The sequence below is a fragment of the Apteryx mantelli genome, chromosome 14 (assembly GCF_036417845.1).
Source record: "Apteryx mantelli isolate bAptMan1 chromosome 14, bAptMan1.hap1, whole genome shotgun sequence".
Taxonomy (NCBI): domain Eukaryota; kingdom Metazoa; phylum Chordata; class Aves; order Apterygiformes; family Apterygidae; genus Apteryx; species Apteryx mantelli.
This window is the reverse complement of record NC_089991.1, coordinates 1,625,117-1,643,368: the sequence shown is the minus strand read 5'-3', so window position 1 is coordinate 1,643,368 and position 18,252 is coordinate 1,625,117. Positions and strand designations below refer to the sequence as shown.

At 52.0% G+C, this 18,252-nt stretch overlaps 1 protein-coding gene across 3 annotated transcripts in view; it reads left to right on the top strand.

Annotated features, from left to right (window-relative positions):
- Window positions 1-17,771, top strand: part of ARHGAP26 (Rho GTPase activating protein 26) — a 165,617-nt gene extending 147,846 nt beyond the window's left edge. For 2 of the 3 annotated variants that reach the window (XM_067305020.1, XM_067305019.1), the window contains 3 exons: window positions 10,261-10,371; window positions 13,075-13,166; window positions 16,762-17,771. In XM_067305020.1, coding sequence (XP_067161121.1) covers window positions 10,261-10,371; window positions 13,075-13,166; window positions 16,762-16,850 — 292 coding nt within the window. In that variant the 3' untranslated portion in view covers window positions 16,851-17,771. Of the gene's footprint in view, window positions 1-5,641; window positions 7,909-10,260; window positions 10,372-13,074; window positions 13,167-16,761 lie in introns of those variants that run through there. The other variant, XM_067305021.1, reaches the window with a different exon arrangement.
- Window positions 17,772-18,252: the final 481 nt, after the last annotated feature.

The following is an 18,252-nucleotide window of genomic DNA, read 5'->3' as shown; positions in this document are numbered from 1 at the left end:
GCCCCACGGGGGCTGAGCGGGTCGCAGCCAGGCTGACACACGAGTTGTCTCTTCACGGGTCTTTCTGCGGCTTCTTCCAATCGAGCGCCTGCTCTCTGCGGCTTTGCCCGGTGCCGCCTCTCCAGAGACTTCTCAGAAGTTTCTGCTTTTGAACAGCGCCGTTCTGTTTGTATGAATTGCTCGGGAAACATCTAAGGGTGCTTCTTGCACACTGAATTAAATTAGAGTTGCAGGGCTCCATCCAAGAGATCTAAAAAAGAGCCTCAAACTTCAGTATCGCATACACTTAAAAGACAGCTTTCTTGAAAGCCCGAGGAAGAAAATACAGACATGGCACTTTCGTTGCTTGCTTAATTCATATAATTAGTGTGGAGATAGCTGCATAGCAGTATTTTCTTCAAAGAAACTGCCTGAGACAAATATTGGCTAATGGAAATTTTACTTTCAAATAAAGCGGTATTTGAAAATACATTAGGGCCATTGTGGGGAAATGGATGCAGGAATCAAAGATGCTACAACAAAGCCTTCCCCAGGGCAGCCGCGGAACAGAGGGCGTTTTGTTACGAGCCGACGCGCGGACCGCAAAGCCGTCGTCTGGCCCGGCAGCCCTCTTCCCTCTTCCCTCTTCCCTCTTCCCTCTTCCCTCTTCCCTCCCTGCCTGCCTCCCCTCGCGCCAGCGGCGGCTGCTGCCGAGCGCCGGGTGCCGGCGTTGCCCTGCCGCGTGGCATCGCCTCCGCCGCTGCTTCGTCCGGATCCGAGCATCCCGCGGGCTGGGGCATCCCAGTGCGATCCTAGCCAAAACGCGTGCTGAGACCTCGGAATGCAAAACCGCAGTGAATCAGGTCCTTCCGCCACCTATAAATGTCACTGCGGGCATGATATTTTTTAAGACGGCTGCACGCGTTCCCCGGTTCCTCTTGCTGCTGGCAAATTTAATCCCGAATCCAGGGCGCAGTCTAGACCTGCCCTGGGGAAAGCCTTTCCACTGTGGGAGCCACTTTCCGGAGGCCGGACCCCACTGCCGGGTCGCCTCCGGGACCTCGGTGCCCCACGGTCCTGCCCGGCCCCGCGGCCACGTCCCGTTTCTCCGCAAAAAGCCGACGATTTCCCCTGCAGGGGCAGGAGGGGAAACGGGGCCGCTCAGTCCCGGAGACATCCTGTCTCGCCCTGAAAGAAGATCCCGGTGCTTAATTAAGTTCGTAAATTAGCTGGTGCTCTACGGCCACCACTTCAGCATAAAACGGAGGTAATACAATCCCTCCGCTCCTTTCTGCCGGCGATTAATTCGCCCCGGCGCGCTCCGGGCGCAGCTGCGCGCGGGCCGAGAGCGGCCGCCGTGCAGGCTGTTGGCGGGGCCGTGCTAAGCCGGGAATTATCAGGAGCCCGGGAGCCGCCGCCGGTTATTTGATGCCCCGCGCCGGTCTCAGGCTCGGGCTCAGGCAGTGCCGGAGAGGGAATCGCCGCGTGGGCGGCCTCCGGCAAGCCCCGGGCGGCCTACGGATGGGAGAGGCAAAACCAACCTTCCCCCCGCCAAAAAAAGCGAATTGCCTGTGTTCGCCTTCCTTAGCTTTGCCTAGTGGGAATGGGGAAGGGGCTGCGTTTTTCTCCGGATGGCAGGCGGGAGGTGGAGGCTGGGCTCGGTAAGCGGGATCCCCATCCCAGCGGGATTGCTCCGGCAGAGCAGGGCTTTGCCGAGGACAGCTGCTGAAACAAAAATGTTATTACGAAGTTTGGGGTTTTCAACCTGAAAAGGCAGAAAAAAAAAAAAAAGAGAGAGAACAAAATGCAAACTGAACTTCTTCTGATAAGTATGATAAGATCGGATCGTTTTGGTGTTGTAGTCTTTGGGTTTTCAGACTTTCCTCCCTAAAACCAGAATTTTCTTTGGGAAGCGGGCATTTTGTTGGGAAATAGAATGGCAAAAATCGATTAAAGAAGAGTTTTGAGCGAAATGTTCTGATCAGCTCTCTACAACTGGTGTTCGCAGAACTGTTGCAAAGCACAAAGCAGAACAAGAGCAAATGTGCAAAGGGAGATCAGGCCTATGAGTAAATTCAGAGATTTATTATGCAGTGACTTTACTCATCCGTTATTCAAATCACTTTTACAGGCCAAAACAATCCCCTTTATTTTTCCCAACACGTATGACTTCTGGGGGCAGGTGTTAGTTCCTTATGCTGCAGGAAGAATATTTGCACATGATAAAAAAATAAGATTTTTTAGCTTATGGAGGCTTAAATAGATAGTGCTTGTTTTATGTAAGGATTTGAGTCTGAAAATGGTCTTTAATCAGATAATGCAAGGAAAATTACTTAGCAAGCAATGAATTTTTTACAGCGTGGAATAGCTTTTCTGGCCATTTCCAGAAATTACTTAAGAAATAAAAGAAACTTTGCTTCCTTCAGGGAGCTGACAGTAACAGCTTGTGGGACTTGGCTGCAAAACGTTGCTTCTTCTTCGAGGTGCCAGTTAGCCCCCGGGACCGTGCGGGCGAAGCAGCCGGCTCCGGGCGTCTCTGCTCCGCGACCGTCCCCAGCACGCAGGAGCCGCGGCCGTGCCGCAGGGCCCCAAGAGCCCCTCCGGCGATGGGTGCCGCATCTCCTGGCCCTGGGTAGGGAGGACGGTGATCCCATGAGCGCTCCCTGCGTGCCGATCCGGGGGCTGCGGATCCCCCGGGTACTCTAATTCCCTTCGCTTTGCGGGAATCCCCTATGGCTGCCGGGGTGGCAGGTGGGAGAGTTTTCTTTTCTGGGGGAAATGTGGTGGTGGTGGATTGAATGCCAGAAAAAAAACACGGGAGATTTCTGGAGGACTGGAACGTTTCCCTTAATAGCGAGTACAATGTGCTGGTGACTAATGCATCTAGACTTGCAGAATTACCTCATGCATTAGAAAAGCAGCTTGGTCAAAAAGATGTGACTAAGCTGCTGGCTCCTGATTTACCAACACTTCCCTCTTAAACTGCAGTTTGGCTTCCGACTGGCACATTACAACTTTCCTATTAATAATTAAGAGCTTTAATACCTTTTGAAAGCACTTGTTTCAACATAAAAATCTACCGGCTTGATTCTGAGTTTGCTGAGAGCCTTTTGGGCAGAGAGAAAGCAGTGAGGGTGGTTATTTTCGGAGCAGAAAATACGGCCTCAGAGCAAACGGTGGAGCAAGGCAGACGAGGGCTAGGTGCCACCAAGGACCAGGGGCGAGTTAGCCACGGATCTGTGATTTCCTCTATCTTCTGTCTTCCCTGCCCCATGCTCTTCCTCCTGTGTCCGTCTCGGGTGCTGTCTCCGGAGTACCATGCCAGTGATGTCCCTGCACTGCTCTAGGAGGTGAAGGTCTCCTGCCACACTCCTTGTGTTGTTGTTCCCTGGGGGGTTTTCATGTGTGGCCTCATATTTAGGCTTAAGATCTTTTTGTAAGAGTAGTGACTGATGGGTTGGTAACTTGCGAGTAATGCTGCAAAGTTTGTTGCTGTAAATGAACCGTGCAACCACTAATGAAATGCTGTTCCACGTTAAGACGGCATGATGCTTCCATCGCCTGGATGCCACCCGCTGTGGAAGACCTCTGTCTGCAAGTCACGCTGAAATACATCCCATTGCCGCCAGCTTTCTTTCCTCAGTGCTTAGTCATGCTGAAAACGCAGCCATTTCTGATCCTTTGCTTATTCACTCAGCCTTCCTCCAGCATTAACACCAGTCTCTAAGCTTCCTGCCAGAAGGCTGTACCACACCATCAACGCAATCGCATCCATTCGAAACGCTGAACGTAACCTCTCTATATTTGGAAACGGAAACGTCTGTTAAGTGGGACAACAAAAACTCCAGCTTTCCTTCCCAAAGCCAGAACTCTTCCCAGTCTCCCTCTTATGCAAGTGGAAAAGCTTGTAGAGGGTTTATGAAATTACCAAAGCAGAGAAATATTTCTATATAATGGGAAATAAGTCAAGCAGCAAAGTAAGAGGAGAAATCAATGTGCTGGTTATCTTGAAGAGTATGAAGAGGGACATGTCCGTATTATTGAAAAGAAGATCATATAAGCTGTGCTTATGGAGACATAGGAACTAATAAATGGAGATGTGGGAAAGTCCATGCTGAAGAAATTGAACTTTCTTGGACCTGTTTGGTCAAGTGATGTTGTCCACAGTGTATTTTGGCTGCTAATTTCCCTAAACGTGGCATTATTTTCCACCTGAATGATTACACAGCAAGATAACCCCCAGGCGAATAACACTGGAGAGAGTTTTAGCATTGTTTTGCTTGCATTTAAAGTATCAGAGGAGAAATGCTGCCAATCTGAAACCCTGTGAGCTAGCGGTAACATATAGGGATCATGTGTGATGCCATCACTAACCTGCAATGCAGCCAGAGTCTGGAAAAGTGCTTGCTAGAGCCCATCCAAACCGCGGTCTGTGCTTTGCTAGGATGCAGCGTTGCATGAACGGGCTTCATGAGCGTCTGTGCTCAAGGCCGAGTCCCATTTCATGTAGGCGACATCGCTATGGCCATTGGTGACCTGCAGTCTTGGCCCTGGGTTAGCAAAGGTTAAGTGCCCTGGCATTAAACGATTTTGTAATGTTTTTTCTGGCTAACTTTGAAAGAAGCCTTACATTTGGGAGCTTTGTTTTATAGGATTAGAGTAGAATTACAGTTGAGGGGGAGGGGTTGTTGTTGATTTGTTTTAATTCAGTCAGGTATTGATAATGTCAGGATGGGAATATTGTGCTTATTCTGGAGGTGATTTCTTCAAAGGGCTTAAACTCATTGGTAGACTCTGCTCATTCATAGGTGTTAGATGTTGTGTGCTGGAAAAGATGGTGTGAATCCCAAGTTAGGCAAAAATAAATAACAAGTTTGAAAGCTTTTTTAGTAGAACTTGTGTCCTCTAAGCCAAAAGAGCAAAGCAGCAAAAATTGTCTAGAAACCCTGCCGAGAATAATTTTTTAGACCAGTAAATGGCTTGAGGACTTGAGCTGTGTAAAGAAAATGCCAGAGACGGTCTGGGTAGGTAGGTGGTGGAGAAAGAAGAAGGAAAGAAAGAGACAAGTTATGTATGAGAAGGGATTAGAAAAGTGTTTTTTAGATAGAACTGGAGAGAGGATCAGAGTCTGGAAATAGGAATTGTTTCTCTGACACGTTCAGGCAGCAAACTGAACATCGAGTGGGAAAGATAAGATGTACAGTAGTCACGGGAAGCAAGGAGGAGGATTTGGTTTCACTCATCTCTAAATATATTTGTTTGCTCGTACAGTTGGATTTTCGAAGGGGCACCTAGGAGTGCTGAAGCCAACGCGAGCTGAGTGCAGAAATACCGCACCCTCCATGCCAGTGCCATTTCCAGCGCACTTTTTTGCCACGTCTTTGGCTTCCCGAGTTGCAGGTCCCTGCTGCTGTTTTTGCGTTTCTGGAAGGTGGTTCAAGTAGAGGGGCCCGGAGTGAACGAGGAGGAAAGGCTAAAGCACCGGGATGTTCTGGGCTCCTGACTCACGGCGTTCCCTCTCCTGCTTCTAGTCGTGAAAAGTTAATATCCTCCTGTGAAGACTCTAATTTTAGCCACTTCTTTGTTTCCTGCTTTTGATATTTTTGGTTCTTAGCATTTTTATTTTTATTTTCTGTTTTGTTTCCCACTATGCACCTAACAGGAAGAGCCCCTCGCAAAGTCCTCAAGAGTAAGAAGAAGAAAAAAAAGGTCCAGATGACATTTACTTTCTGCAGAGAGAACTGAAGGCAGGCTGCAGCCACTATTTCCAAAAAGCCCGTCACCACCTCTGCTATTTCCATGGGAAAGAAAAAGGAAATTGGATTCTACAAGAAACCTGTTTTCCAAAATGCAATGAGGTCTCAGCATAGCCTGTTTACTCAAGTGCATTTACTTCTCTAATGAGACAAGGGAAGACCTAGGCCTTGCAATTGCGTAACTCAGTAGGGTGAAATTCAAGCAATGTCTTTGAAAATAAGTGCATGTATTACACTGAAAGGAGATGATAAACCCTTGCATGCCTCATAGCCGCACTGTTTGTAGGTGCTGGGGAGGGCCAGCTCAGGCAGGAGCCTGGAAAGTCCATTTGTTCTTCTTGAGGAAATTTGCTGGAGAGACTTGCAGAAGGACTGCAAGATGGAGCAAAAGTAGCTCAGTTGTCATAGGACCAAATTCATCTCTTCTGTGAGTAACTTAACTGAAAAAGGATGATCTTACTGCTGAAAAAATTGCATACTGTCATTACTTAATATTTCTGTCGGGTTTTTTGGTAGGCACTGAGTGTCTTCTGTGCCATTTTGGATCCAAAGACACCAAAATCCTCCTCCACATTATTTATAGCTTCTTGGATAAAGGCTAGTCCGAGTACGGGCTTCTTGCTCTTAAGGCTTTTTTACTAGACAAGATTGCAGAATAATTCTCTGAGAATCATATTGATTGTATTATACACTGTAATTAGTGCAGCAGACGGAGCAGTTGATGTAGTGATGACAGAGCTGACTTTATGATTAGCTAGAGCTGTATTCTTTTAAAATGATTTCATCTCAAAAAGTGCATTGGGAATTTCTAGTCCCAGTGCATTTTACATTTGGATGGTTTTTAAAATTTTGAAATAGGAATTTTAAAATAAGAGTGCTGGGAGTCCATGCAAGAGGCGGTGGCATTGCTGCATGGATGCTCCTGACTTGCAGGGAACAAGCCTGGGGTTATTTCAATCGCTGGCTCACCGCCCTGCTCCCCGGCACCTTCTGACTCTGGGCAACACTCCTCTTTGGAAGAAGCTGTGACCACTTTGTCCTACCCCAGCTCGGGGCCTTCACCGTCCCTTAGCCACGGCCGCTCAGGGGGCATGTGGCTAGCCAGAAGATGACCTGATGGCCAAGGTATCTCGGCTGTCCTAGGGCTCACTCTGCCCTGCAGGCTGCTCAGCAAAAGGCACCTAGTTCCAGCCGGGAGCCGGAGGCTGAGGGCTGTTCCCGGTGTGGCTCTCCTTGGCCGTAGAAAACCCACATGGGCGCAGAGGCTGCAGCGGGTAACGTGCACCTCCATGAAGAGCTGGTGGAGGTGGCTGGACAGAGGAGTCCACACGAGTGCCGCGAGGCCGTGGTAAGACGAGGGGCGCATGCAGCACCTCTGCTGCCTCCCGGGTGGTGCACCTTCATACTTGGCTTGCCCTGCAACCGTGTGGCCCTCCCGGAGCTTGCTGTCATGTTCCAGAGCCGTTTAAATTAAGTGTGCAGAATCAGGAAACATTGCATACGGGTATTAGAGCCAAAGGGCTTGGGCTTCCAAAATAGCAGCACCTCCTGCAATACTGATAATGAAATGTTTGAGGTTCTTTTATGCAGAGGAGAGCACTCTCCATATGCTCAAATGGGTCTAACGTACTCTCTCCATTAGAGGGCAGAAGCATGCTTATGCACAGATAAAATAAAACAAAATTACATGCCATATATGCTATATAATTTGCCGTGTTAAGGGAAGGTAGGACATCATCACGGGAGAGCCAGACAGCTATTCCTGCTACAAAGAAAAAGAAGCGGCAAGAACTGGTGTTTCAAGGGTTAATTTCTGTGATTGGGGATGACTCAGTGCTCTTTGTAGCACCTCCCTCTGTTTAAAATTGGAAATAGATTTAAGATATGGTAAGTACAAATGTCTGATAGATTCATCAAAAACAAAATAATTTAGGTAATTAGTCATTTTGAAAAAGACTGACAATTTTGATAGAAAAATACAAGCAGATTGTTTCTAAATGCTGATAATTATTAGGTGAACATTTTGAGGATTTCTGTTAAGTCTGGCTATGACCATTCCCTGTTTTACAGCCCTCCTGTGAAGGTTCTGCTGCACTGCTGTACTTCGTGTCTATATGCATGTAATCGCTGAATAATAAAGGTATTGCCCTTCCGTGCAAGGGGGCGAGTGTCAGTGTCTGTTGAATTCGGTGACACAACTTCTCCAAAGAATGAAGAAGCCAAGAGTTTGCCCTTAAACGGATCTGGACTTCAAAGCAGTTCTGACCAAAAATTTAACCTTCTTCAGTGTCCTCTAGGTGCCAGTTGTACTGGTGATATTTATGACATGGACACTTTCTCCCTAGCAATTGGACCAAATCCACAGACTTTTATCCTTTCAATTTTGAGTTGTCACAATCAGAGAATGCAAAATAGAGCTGGCTTTCGGCTCCGCTCGGCGAGCTCATGAAAGGGCACGCAGGAAATACTAATGTGAGTCACAGTCTCGTCAGCAAGGTCCTGGCACTGCTGGAAGCCCCCGTTTTCCCGTGCTGGGGAGCGGAGGCGGGTGTGAGGCAGGCGCGGCGAACGCTAGCGTGTTCAGCACACGCGCGTGTCAACTGCAGGGGCTCAAACCCGCTGCCCGGGCGGAAGCTGGCATGCAAAGTGCCGTTCTAGTTTTAAGCTACTAAATTGTAACTCAGACTGAAAGAAAGAGAATTGCAATCACGCCGCAAAATTCAAGATTAACCATAAATTTTTCTCGGAGAACCTCCTGGATTTGGGGGGGGGTTGGGTTTTTTTCTTTAGAACGATAGAGGTTGGAGTTTTAAATGGAGCTTGAAATGGAAAAAAAGGTGTGTGTTATGTTCTCTTCTCTGTTAGTATAACAAAGTATTTCAGTCTGGGCTTAAAAAACAGAAGCCGGGTGCTGGAAGAAGGAGCTTCTCCTGCTGTGAGCTGCAATGGTCCTCGAATGATCGCGGGTTACAGCATTACCCTTCTTACAGAGCCTTTGCCTTGCTCCTCAAGGTTTAGGAGGTGCTCGTCAACCCAAGAGCCGCTGGAGCCCGCAGGGCGGCTGGCAGGCCCCCGTGGGTCCCCGTGGGTCCCCATGCCCAGCCGAGGCACCCAGCACCGTGTCCTCCTGCCCTGCACGCTGGGCTGCCCCCACCCGCGCTGCCGTTTCGGGATGGGGGTGACTTCACCCTTGTTTGCTTTAGGGTTTGGGGATTTTTTCCCCAGTTGGCAACTAACGCCGTGCTCTTCAGGAGGCTTCTCCTTGAGCGCCGAGGAAGCGCAGCCCTGCACGCCGCGTGGTAGCGCGGGGAAACTAGGCAGAGAATGCAGATGAGTTGATAAATTCGGGAGCAGTAGAAGCTTAATGAGACTCAGATGAGTATTTTAGTACAATAATTGCTTTTCGGTAAACCTGAAAATAACCTAAATATAACTGTTTTGAAGAAAACAAACACTTCTCACTCGACTTCTGCATGCATTTACCAGGTCTGTAACCTGCTTCAGCTTTAATTGACAGTAGTAACTTAAAAGTAAGGAGTCCAGAGCAGTTTGGAGGAGGGGAAAGAGATCTTCAATATGAAGCATAAAGAAGAAGATCAATTAATATTTTATAGTACTGCAATTTCATGAGCACTGCAGAGATACTGAAGGATCGATTAGCTCGACGTGAGCCGTTTCCAGCACCTGTAAGGCAGCGGGCTGCCGCTGGGGTCCCGCAGAGCCCCGGCGCCGGGGTCGCTTGGGTGTTTGACAGGCGCTGACCGGCTGTGTTCGGCTGCGGACCGGGAGCTGCACGGGCCATCGGGGCGCCGGCGCTTCCTTCACTGCCCTTTTTAGGTTTCGAGAGGATGTGCTGCCCTTAATTTTGCTTTGTGCATCATCCGAGGGCAGGAGCCGTTGCTCCAGCAGGTCCTTCTTCTCGCAGTGGGTGCCCAGCCGTGCACCTCGGGGATCCCCCGCGAGCGGGGCGGCCGCAGCGCGATCGCAGCGGGCCAAGGGCTCCCGGTGCCTACGACCCCTTTAGTCCAAACTGCAAATGGGGAATTGTGCTTGGGCGCGGGTCCGGGCGGGAGAACAGCCTTTAATATGCGGACGCCACGGGGGCCGAAATAAAAAGGGCAATGCAGCTGCTCGCAGGCATCGGTAACATCCAGAAGTACGGTCAGCCCTTTCTGCCAGACAGGGGGAGGATGAACCAAGCAGGTAAGTTGCTGCGGGGATCAAGCGGCTGTGCACAGTGAAGCAGCCCCAAAACCGGGCACACGGCACAGTATTTTACAATTTTACCATTTTCGAGGTACCCAGCTCACAGGGGTTAATTGGAAGACCCAGCTCTTGTTGTCTGGAGAAATGCAGATCCGGCCTTGAAGCATTTCCCAAGGTCTTGGCGCTTGGTTTCGCAGCCATGTCTCATGCTCTGAGCATTCCCAAGGCGCTCGCTATCGTCGGCTGTCGTCTGCGTGTCTCTCGGCCGTGTTTGTTGCTGTGGTTGCATGTTGATAAGTTATCTGGTTATGTCTTGCAGCCCTCAGAGTCCAAGCCCAACGTCACCCCTCTCACCGTCCTGGCCCATGTTCTCCGCGCCATCAAGCCCTATGCCCACCTCCTCTACGTCCAGCGACTCATCCCCCATCAGGTCTGTGGCAGAATTTGCTTTGCTTTGCTTTGCTTTTGCTATTTTCTGTTTGATTTACTTGATTTCCCCCACTTCACTTTCCTTTTCCCTTTGCATCCTGCTCGAATTCCCCCGATGAAGCTATCTGCATGCAGCAAGAGGAGTCTGTCCAACATCTCCTGACCCCGAGGAGGTCGCTGGCCATGGCCTGGTGGCGAGCCGCGGGGCTGCCGGCGCCCGCCTCGTGCCGGCAGCTCTGCAGGCCTGCGGTGGTCAGGCAGGCAGGAGTCAGCGCTCTCGGGTCACGTTCGCAGTGAATGAACTTGCTTGTGGTTTCTGTGGGTTTTGCCCAGTCATTTAAGCCGCCTGCAGCTCACTTTACTCATCAGCTCTACAGCAGGTAAGAAATGCACTGTCTTCGCAGACGCTGCAGAGAATAGCAAATGTTTGTAATATGTGATGCCTTGTTGTCTGGCCACTTCCCTTATCTGTCATCTGAGGAGCATAAGTGACGTTAGGCAATTGTGCGACATAGACGTTCGTCTGCTGCTGCTGCTCCATGTCCCTGGTACTCAGGCACTTCCATGGAGTAAGCTGTTCCCTGAGGTCACAGACACGCAGAGGGAGGATTTCCAGCCAGCTCCTGCAGTAACATGCGTCACCCCCAAGGGTGCCGAGCGCTGTAATGCCTCCGGACAGGGAAAACAGCCGTAAGGGATCAGGGAGAGTCTCCCCCATCCCCCACCGGAGCACTGGGTTGCAGGCTGTGGTTTGCTCCGGCACTCGACCCCAGGAGCATCCCGCTGTGCCGCAGGGTGTCCTATTGCTTTGGGTGCCGGAGATGCAGACCGTGGGGATGGCTGGGCTCTGAGCTGGAGGTAGCGGGATGCTGGGCAGGACCGCGGGACCTCGGCACCTCCGGGAGCAGGGAGGAAGCAGGATGCCGAACCTGTTTGTGCATTGCAGGTCCCCCCACGTTGCAGCCGCACAGATGTCAGCTCCAAAACGCCTGCCTGTTCGGCAGAGTAGTTAATTTGGTTTGCTCCCAGCCTGCAGTGGCTGACGACGGTGTAATATCACCCGAGCGGCCTTCCTCCTCCGAGGGAGAGATGCTCCTCATCCCCGAAGCTGCACGGGGCACCTGGGTGACGCTGCTCTGAGTGCTTTCCTGGCTTGGTGCCGTGCTCGGAGGCAGAAATTCAAGATGAGCGCTTGCCGGGATGCAGGCGTTTTAGTCCCTGCAGCCCCAGCGGGGCTTCGGAGGGAAGAGCCGCGGCCGACGTGTCTCAGCCCCGGCGGCAGCAGCCTGCCGCGAGTCGCGCGCAGGGTGCAAACGAAGGCCGGAGGGAGCCCGGGAAGCAACAGCTTGGCTAGTCCAAGGTGGTAGAGGCAGAAAAACGCCTTTCGCGTTGTGTTTGACAGCCTGCACGAGTTTTGCGGGAGGAGCGGCTCCCGCTAGCGAAGGAACCGCTCGCCAACAGCAAAAGCGTTAACCCTCTCAGGGTGCTTGTTTAATATTCTGCCCATTCCCACCTCAGATGACTGGAATTTAGACAGCAAAAGCCTAAGCCTTGGAGCTCTGTTCACGGTGAAACCAAACCCATCCCTGACTTCCCTGGCTTGTGGTTTCTCTATGAGTACGAGCCACATCCCCTACCAGGTGAAAGCTTGCAGGTCATCCTGGCTCGGTTTGAGAATGTTTAGGAGGATAATTTCAAGTCCTTTGGAAAGAGAAAAGTTTGTGAAGCCACTGAACTAGAAAACAGTGACACCTGGTTTGTTATTCCAGCAATTCTTTGGGGCGTTTTTGTTACTTTTCTTGAACCTGCTGCGGTTGAACGGTTTGCTGCAGCCTCGGCAGGGGCTGGGTGGCCTGAAGGCCAAGTGCTTGGATCAGTCTAAGCTGCCGCTGGTGCTTGCTTGGCCGCTGCCCGCGCTGTCGTCTCAGTTTGCCCCCGGTGGTGTTGGACCGCGGAGCGGAGCAGGACGGGCCGGCAGCTCCTGCGCTGCTGGGGCACGTGGCTCTGCACCGTCCTGCGTCCCGGCCTTTTCCCCTGCTTCTGTCAGTGATTTGCCTTCGTTTTGGGGTCTATGCGCTTTTCACTCTCATTTACTCCACTGCACAGCGGGGGCACACGGGCTCCTTTCCACTAACATCTAATGGTTGTTAAATCTTTTTTATCTTCAGGTACAGTCTCTGAAGAAGGGCAACAAATTCTTCACGGACTTATTTATTTTTCTGCTTTGAAATACCCTTCCCCAAGTGCTAATTCTTCCTCCTGAAATGCTTCTTGCGGTTGCAGCTGCAAAATGAGCTCTCCAGGAGTGATGGCTGCGGCAATTACCTGGGCGGCTCTGCAGCGCCGGTGGCTGACGGCACCCGCTGCCGCCCTCGTCCAGCGCCGGGCACTTAGTTACTTATTGCACTTCAGTGACTCACAAAACACTTGTGGCCGACCCTGCTCTAGTTCTCCTCTTTAGCCCTTGGAAGCTCTCCGAGTGACTCCTGCCGTAGTGCTGCCGGGCGCGCTGGGTCACCGCGGCCCTGCTCGTACCGCGATTCCCGCGCAGCGAAGGCGGCTCCGGCAGCAGCCACGACCGCTGCCAGCCTCCAGCTTCACCTGCGGCACTGCTCCTTGCTTGCCCCAACGTGCCGCCGGAGAGCAGGCAGGGGGGTGTATAAATAACATGTCCTTTACGCCGATAAATTCTGTGTTTTTGCAGCTCTCCGTTGCGGAAAGCCAGAGCTTTGTACGCGTGCAAGGCGGAACACGACTCCGAGCTCTCCTTCACGGCCGGCACCGTGTTCGACAACGGTGAGTTGCTGGAGCCCCGCGTGTCGAGGGACCGGCTCGCCGGGCTCCCTCGGGCTCCACTGCCCCTTATTTTAGACTGGACGCTCTTATGCCGTATCAGTGCGCTCATTTTATTTAACATACACGTGAGAAACTACAGATAGAGCATTAACAGTAATACAAATAAAGCTACGTAGAATGACACTTGAATATCATTTATTTTATATTTATCACTGAGTCTTGCAAATTCTTGTTACTCCTCCTGTGACCCAGGGAATGATTTGGACTCTAAATTCATGGGGTTTCCTTTCAGTCTTGTGTTTAATGACTATCATCAGTCCCACTCCCACCACTAAAACCCCCCTTGAAAGAAAAAAGCGGAAATACTTCAAACAAAAGCATTAAACTTGGGATGTGCCTTGCCCCACTTTTGGTATCCGTGCTGAAAATCTGCTGGTCATCCAGCCCTCGTTTGGGACCAGTGGGAAAATGGTTTTTTTGAGACCATGAGTTCCTTCATCCCAAGGAAGACGTGTGAAGTAGGTGGGCTGAAGCGTGCGCTACGGATTCCTCTTTTCTCCCCCAGAACAGAGCGTAGGTGGAGAGCTGAACCCCCTCTGTGTCCTGCTCATTCCCCTGCCCATGTACATGGTCGCCGGCCCCAGGGCTGATAACAGAGGGGGTTTTTGGCATGCGCAAGTGGCTGCACATCTTCAGGGCAGAGGGTGGTCACAGCACCGCGAGGCGAGGGCATGCATGGACGGCTGCTTCTGTTGGACCACGTTCATCCAGACAGATGATAGCCGTGTTGCAGCAGTTGATAAGAGAAGGTTCAGGCTTAACGTGGAAGAGGTGCGGCGGCTCGCCAGACTATGCTGCAAAACATGGTGTGTGTGCTATGAGCCAAGGTAGAAAAACAAGCAAAATGTTTGGTGGGGCACAGTGTCACTCTTGTGCCACGGTAAGCCAAGGAAACCCGTGCAAACGGGGCTAACGCTCTGCTCCGAAATGAAAGCTGACCTTCAGCAGCCGAGCCGTTTCCTTTTTCCAGCAGCTGCCAGATGTTGCAGCTGGTTACTGGAACTTATTCTAGATCTTGCAATACGCGTGCCCCAGTTTTTTAGCTAAAAAGTGATATGTGATATGCAAACCGTTCTGCCAGCGTATGGGGGTGCTCACAGCCATGTCCGGTGGGACACGCTGCCTGGGTGGGTGTTTGGGCACCCGGTCTCAGCGGTGGCTGCGGGGCCTCCTGACCACACCACATCCCTTCTATGGATATGGACCCATAATTTAAGTGTAAGACCAAAACTAGTGAGCAGTTGACTGACAGCAGCATTTACAGTATAAAGAAGTATTCTTCAGTGGTTTCTAGGTAAGAGAGATGAGTTTCCAAGTATCGGCACCAGAAATGTTTTATGCAGTTGCCATAATGCTTCATGCAGGAGATGGAAAAGTAGTGTGTGCTTTTTTTCCTATGTATCCTGAGACTTGGAATAGGTGGACTCTGATTAGTCAGTTTTTTTGGAGATGATATTAATGAACACAGACCTTCTGTTTCCTGCATCAAGAGGAAGAGACTGTGCCCAATGGAATTAAGCAGCTCTGGTTTCGATATAATCCCAATGTAAAGAAAAGACTTTTTACTACTTTCCAAGTAGTTTTGGCTTTTGTGTGTTAAGTATTGTCATTTGGGAAACAGCTACCACATACACTGTTTTTACCCTAGGATGAATATAGCAGAAACAAGAAGAGAATTAATACATGTGAATTAGGGAAAACACTTTTCCTAAGCAGCTCCATAGATATCTTATAAATAAACATAGTCTCCCCTTGGAAAGCCTGTGGGAATTAGAAAAGCTAGTAGGGGAACAGGTTTGAATTAAATACATTGTGTTTGCTAGACAAGAATCAATGGATTATTCAAAGGAAAAAATATACAGCATGTCCTAATCACTTAGCGGTGTAACGGAGGCTCCCGTTACCTGGGGGAAGTGAGTTAGAAATGGCACTGTGTGGTAGAAGTACTGTTATGGTGAAGGGGTTTTATAAAACCCACTCTGAGAAAATGTATCTTGGAAATCTTTAGAAGAAAGCCAGCTTTTTGCTTGACTTCAAGCTTCTCTGAGGTTTTCCACGGCAAAGTAGCATCTAAATCTGCCTGGGAAAGTGGGGTGGTGCTCACCACGCTGAGGGACGTGCAGGCAGCAAATAGCATCACGTTTCAAGAATGTGCATCTATATTTCGTAGCGTCATTCTGCTTGAACTATACGAGACATCGAGTCTCGACCAGCTTTGCAGCTATCATCTCCGGCAGTCGGCAGCTGGGTGCCCTTGGGCGACGGGGCTTCCCGCTTTCGGGGCTGACGCGGACCCTGCGCCGCCAGCACCGTTCCCCCTGGGATGCTGCAGGGTGCTTTAATGCGCTAACTTTAATAACCGCAGCCGAGCTGCTATCTAAATATTAATTTTTTTAGCGCGTTTCAGAGCTGCGCTTCAGCTCGCTGCAGGATTAGCGCCTCGGGCGGAGGAGCAGGCGGAGGCTCTGCCTCCCCGGGGAGCGGCGCGAGAGCTGCCTCCCTGGCCTCCCCGGCCGGGACGGCGTCGGCACGCCGGCCCCCGCGGGGACGAGGGGCTGCAGGAGCAGTGCCGGGGGCTCGCGTCGCTTCTGCGGCTGGAACCAGCGAACGCGTAGCCGAAAGGGCCCTGCAGAGAATCGGCGGCAATTTGGGTAGCTCTGAAATATTGACTTGCTATCGCCTACCGCGGGGAATGTTTCCCTGCCTGCGCTGGCGTAAGCCTTGTTCTTATAAATCAGCACATTTCCAACAGTTGCTTGAATTCAGGACTGTGGAGCAACCCGGGATCCTGTACGGACTGTGCAGGCTTCGTGTTTTGCAGAAATAAGATTGCAGTGCTTGCTTTCCTTCGGGGGAGCATTTGCTAATGTATTTTCTTTCCGAGCCTGGTCCCGGGCCAAGCCAGGAAGTGCAGGGTTACGAGACAACGGCATTTGCCACATTTTCTTGAACATGAAACAGGTTTCAGCCCAAATCTGGAGGAAGCTTTGAGCCCCTGCTTTTACTCTAAATACTCCACTTTTACCTCGGCCCTGCGGCACCAGCTCTTACTCGGACACCGGCCCCGTAGCTGGTGCTCAGCTCGCTCTGCCCCTGCGCCGCTTCGGTGCGTGATCTTAGTGCTTTTACAAGCAAACACGGAGGAGTTAGTTACGGTAACGAGCGGGCGCGGAAAGCAAGAGCGCTTCAGCTTTGCAAACTCCTCAGATGATTATTTGTTTCCTTTCTTTGAAGCAAATACAAATTAAAGGCAAGGCCTTGTTCTCTCCCGAGAGCAACTTCCACGTTATCAGCACACACAGCCGTGGCCCCTCCGTAATAACCCGTCTGTCCTTCCTTCCTTCCGTCCTTCCTTCCGCCCTCTCCCGCGGGCCGCGTCTCGTCACCGCGCTGCACGAGCCGCTGCTTGTCGCCGGCTTCCCGCTGGCGGGACTTCGGGGCTCGCGTGCGAGGGGAGGCGATGCCGGCGCCGCGGCCCCGATTTGCACTAACGCCCCTTTTCCTTCTGCCCCCCCCCCCCCCCCCCCCCCCCCAGTGCACCCGTCGCAGGAGCCTGGCTGGCTGGAAGGGACCCTGAACGGCAGGACGGGACTCATCCCCGAAAACTACGTCGAGTTCCTATAACTCCGGGCGTGAAGAGCAGCGCCGCTCCCGGCCCCGTCCGTCCTCCTCGCCGAGCCTCCTCGCCGGGCGAAGACCGGGAGGTGAAGGGTCTCCGCACGGTGCCGGCTGCGGACTGCCACGTCTCCGGCAGACGCCAGCGCAACGCCGGGAGGATATTTGGGACCAAACCTCTCAAACTTCTTCTTTTTTGGGGGGCGGGGGGGGGGGTAGATTTATGCGGGGCAGCCGCCTGTGATCTGTGCGACCAGCGCGTCCTTCCTGCAGGGAAGGTGCAGCCCCGGATGAAGCCACGTCGCGTGTCGGACTTGCTGCTCCGCATCCCGCTTGCCGCTGCGCGTTGCAGCCGGAGGCGCCCGGGGCCGCTGCCGCCTTTCCGGCGGTCTCCTCGCTCGCCGCCCGGCGCGTGCCGCTCGGTGCCAACCCCGTGCGGTGCTGGTTGTGCAAGGTAAATTATTCCCAGCTATTCGTGTTTGTGCAGCCAGAAACGAAGGCGAACGGAGGGCGGGAGCGCGGCGCCCGGCCGTGCCAGGGCCAGGCCATGCCGGGACGCCGACGTTCTGCCGTAGGGAATGACGAGAGGAGCGCCGGCGCGGGCGGGAGGACCCCGCCGGCAGGACTGCCGCTGTCGCGCCCTGCGGGCAACCGGTGTCTTCGCTCTTTGTAAGGATTTTAAAGACTCCGAGTGACTGACTTGCTGTATGTGTCGCTTTTTATTTTTGAAAGAATTAATGTATAAATAGAGTATCTTAAAATGTTACAAGGGGAAGATCTATATTTGATATTTTTAGAAGACCTGTAATGAGAGACGTGAAGGACATTTGAAACCGGTTTGCAGAAAAAAGCTTGCAAACACAGGCACGTTCCCGAGCGCCCGCAGCGGCCCTTAGCGAAGGGGGTGAATTAAAAGTCCGGTCCTCTTGACGCTTCGTTCGCAGTGATTAAACTTCCCGCAGTTTTGTTTCGGAAGGAAAGGGGGGAAAAAAGCGATTGCTGTTTTCCTGCTATCCCGCTTGGCGGGGGAAGCCCGGGTGGGAATTCTGGGCATCCTCGCTGCCGGCGCTGGGGGTGGCACGCTGCCGCCTTCGTGTCGGTGCGTTTGCAGGGCGTCGGGAGAGGATGGAGCAATGGAAAGGAGGCGACACCAGCCAAATCCTTGGGCTTGCACGCGCGACTGCCGCAGCCCGAGGCGCTGCAGCCCCTGCCGCTCGGCGCCCGCGCTGGGGTGGCCCTGGGGGTCCCCGGCATGGGCTTGGGCTCGAAAACTTGGGTTTTGGCCTTCAAAGAGAGAGCTGACTTGGTGTAAGCGCTCGTGTCAAACACGTCAGAAGCCCACGCTGAAAGGTCGGTGTCGGCAGCGGCTGGAGAACCCGTTCCCACCGAGAACTCGTACTCGACCGCTCTT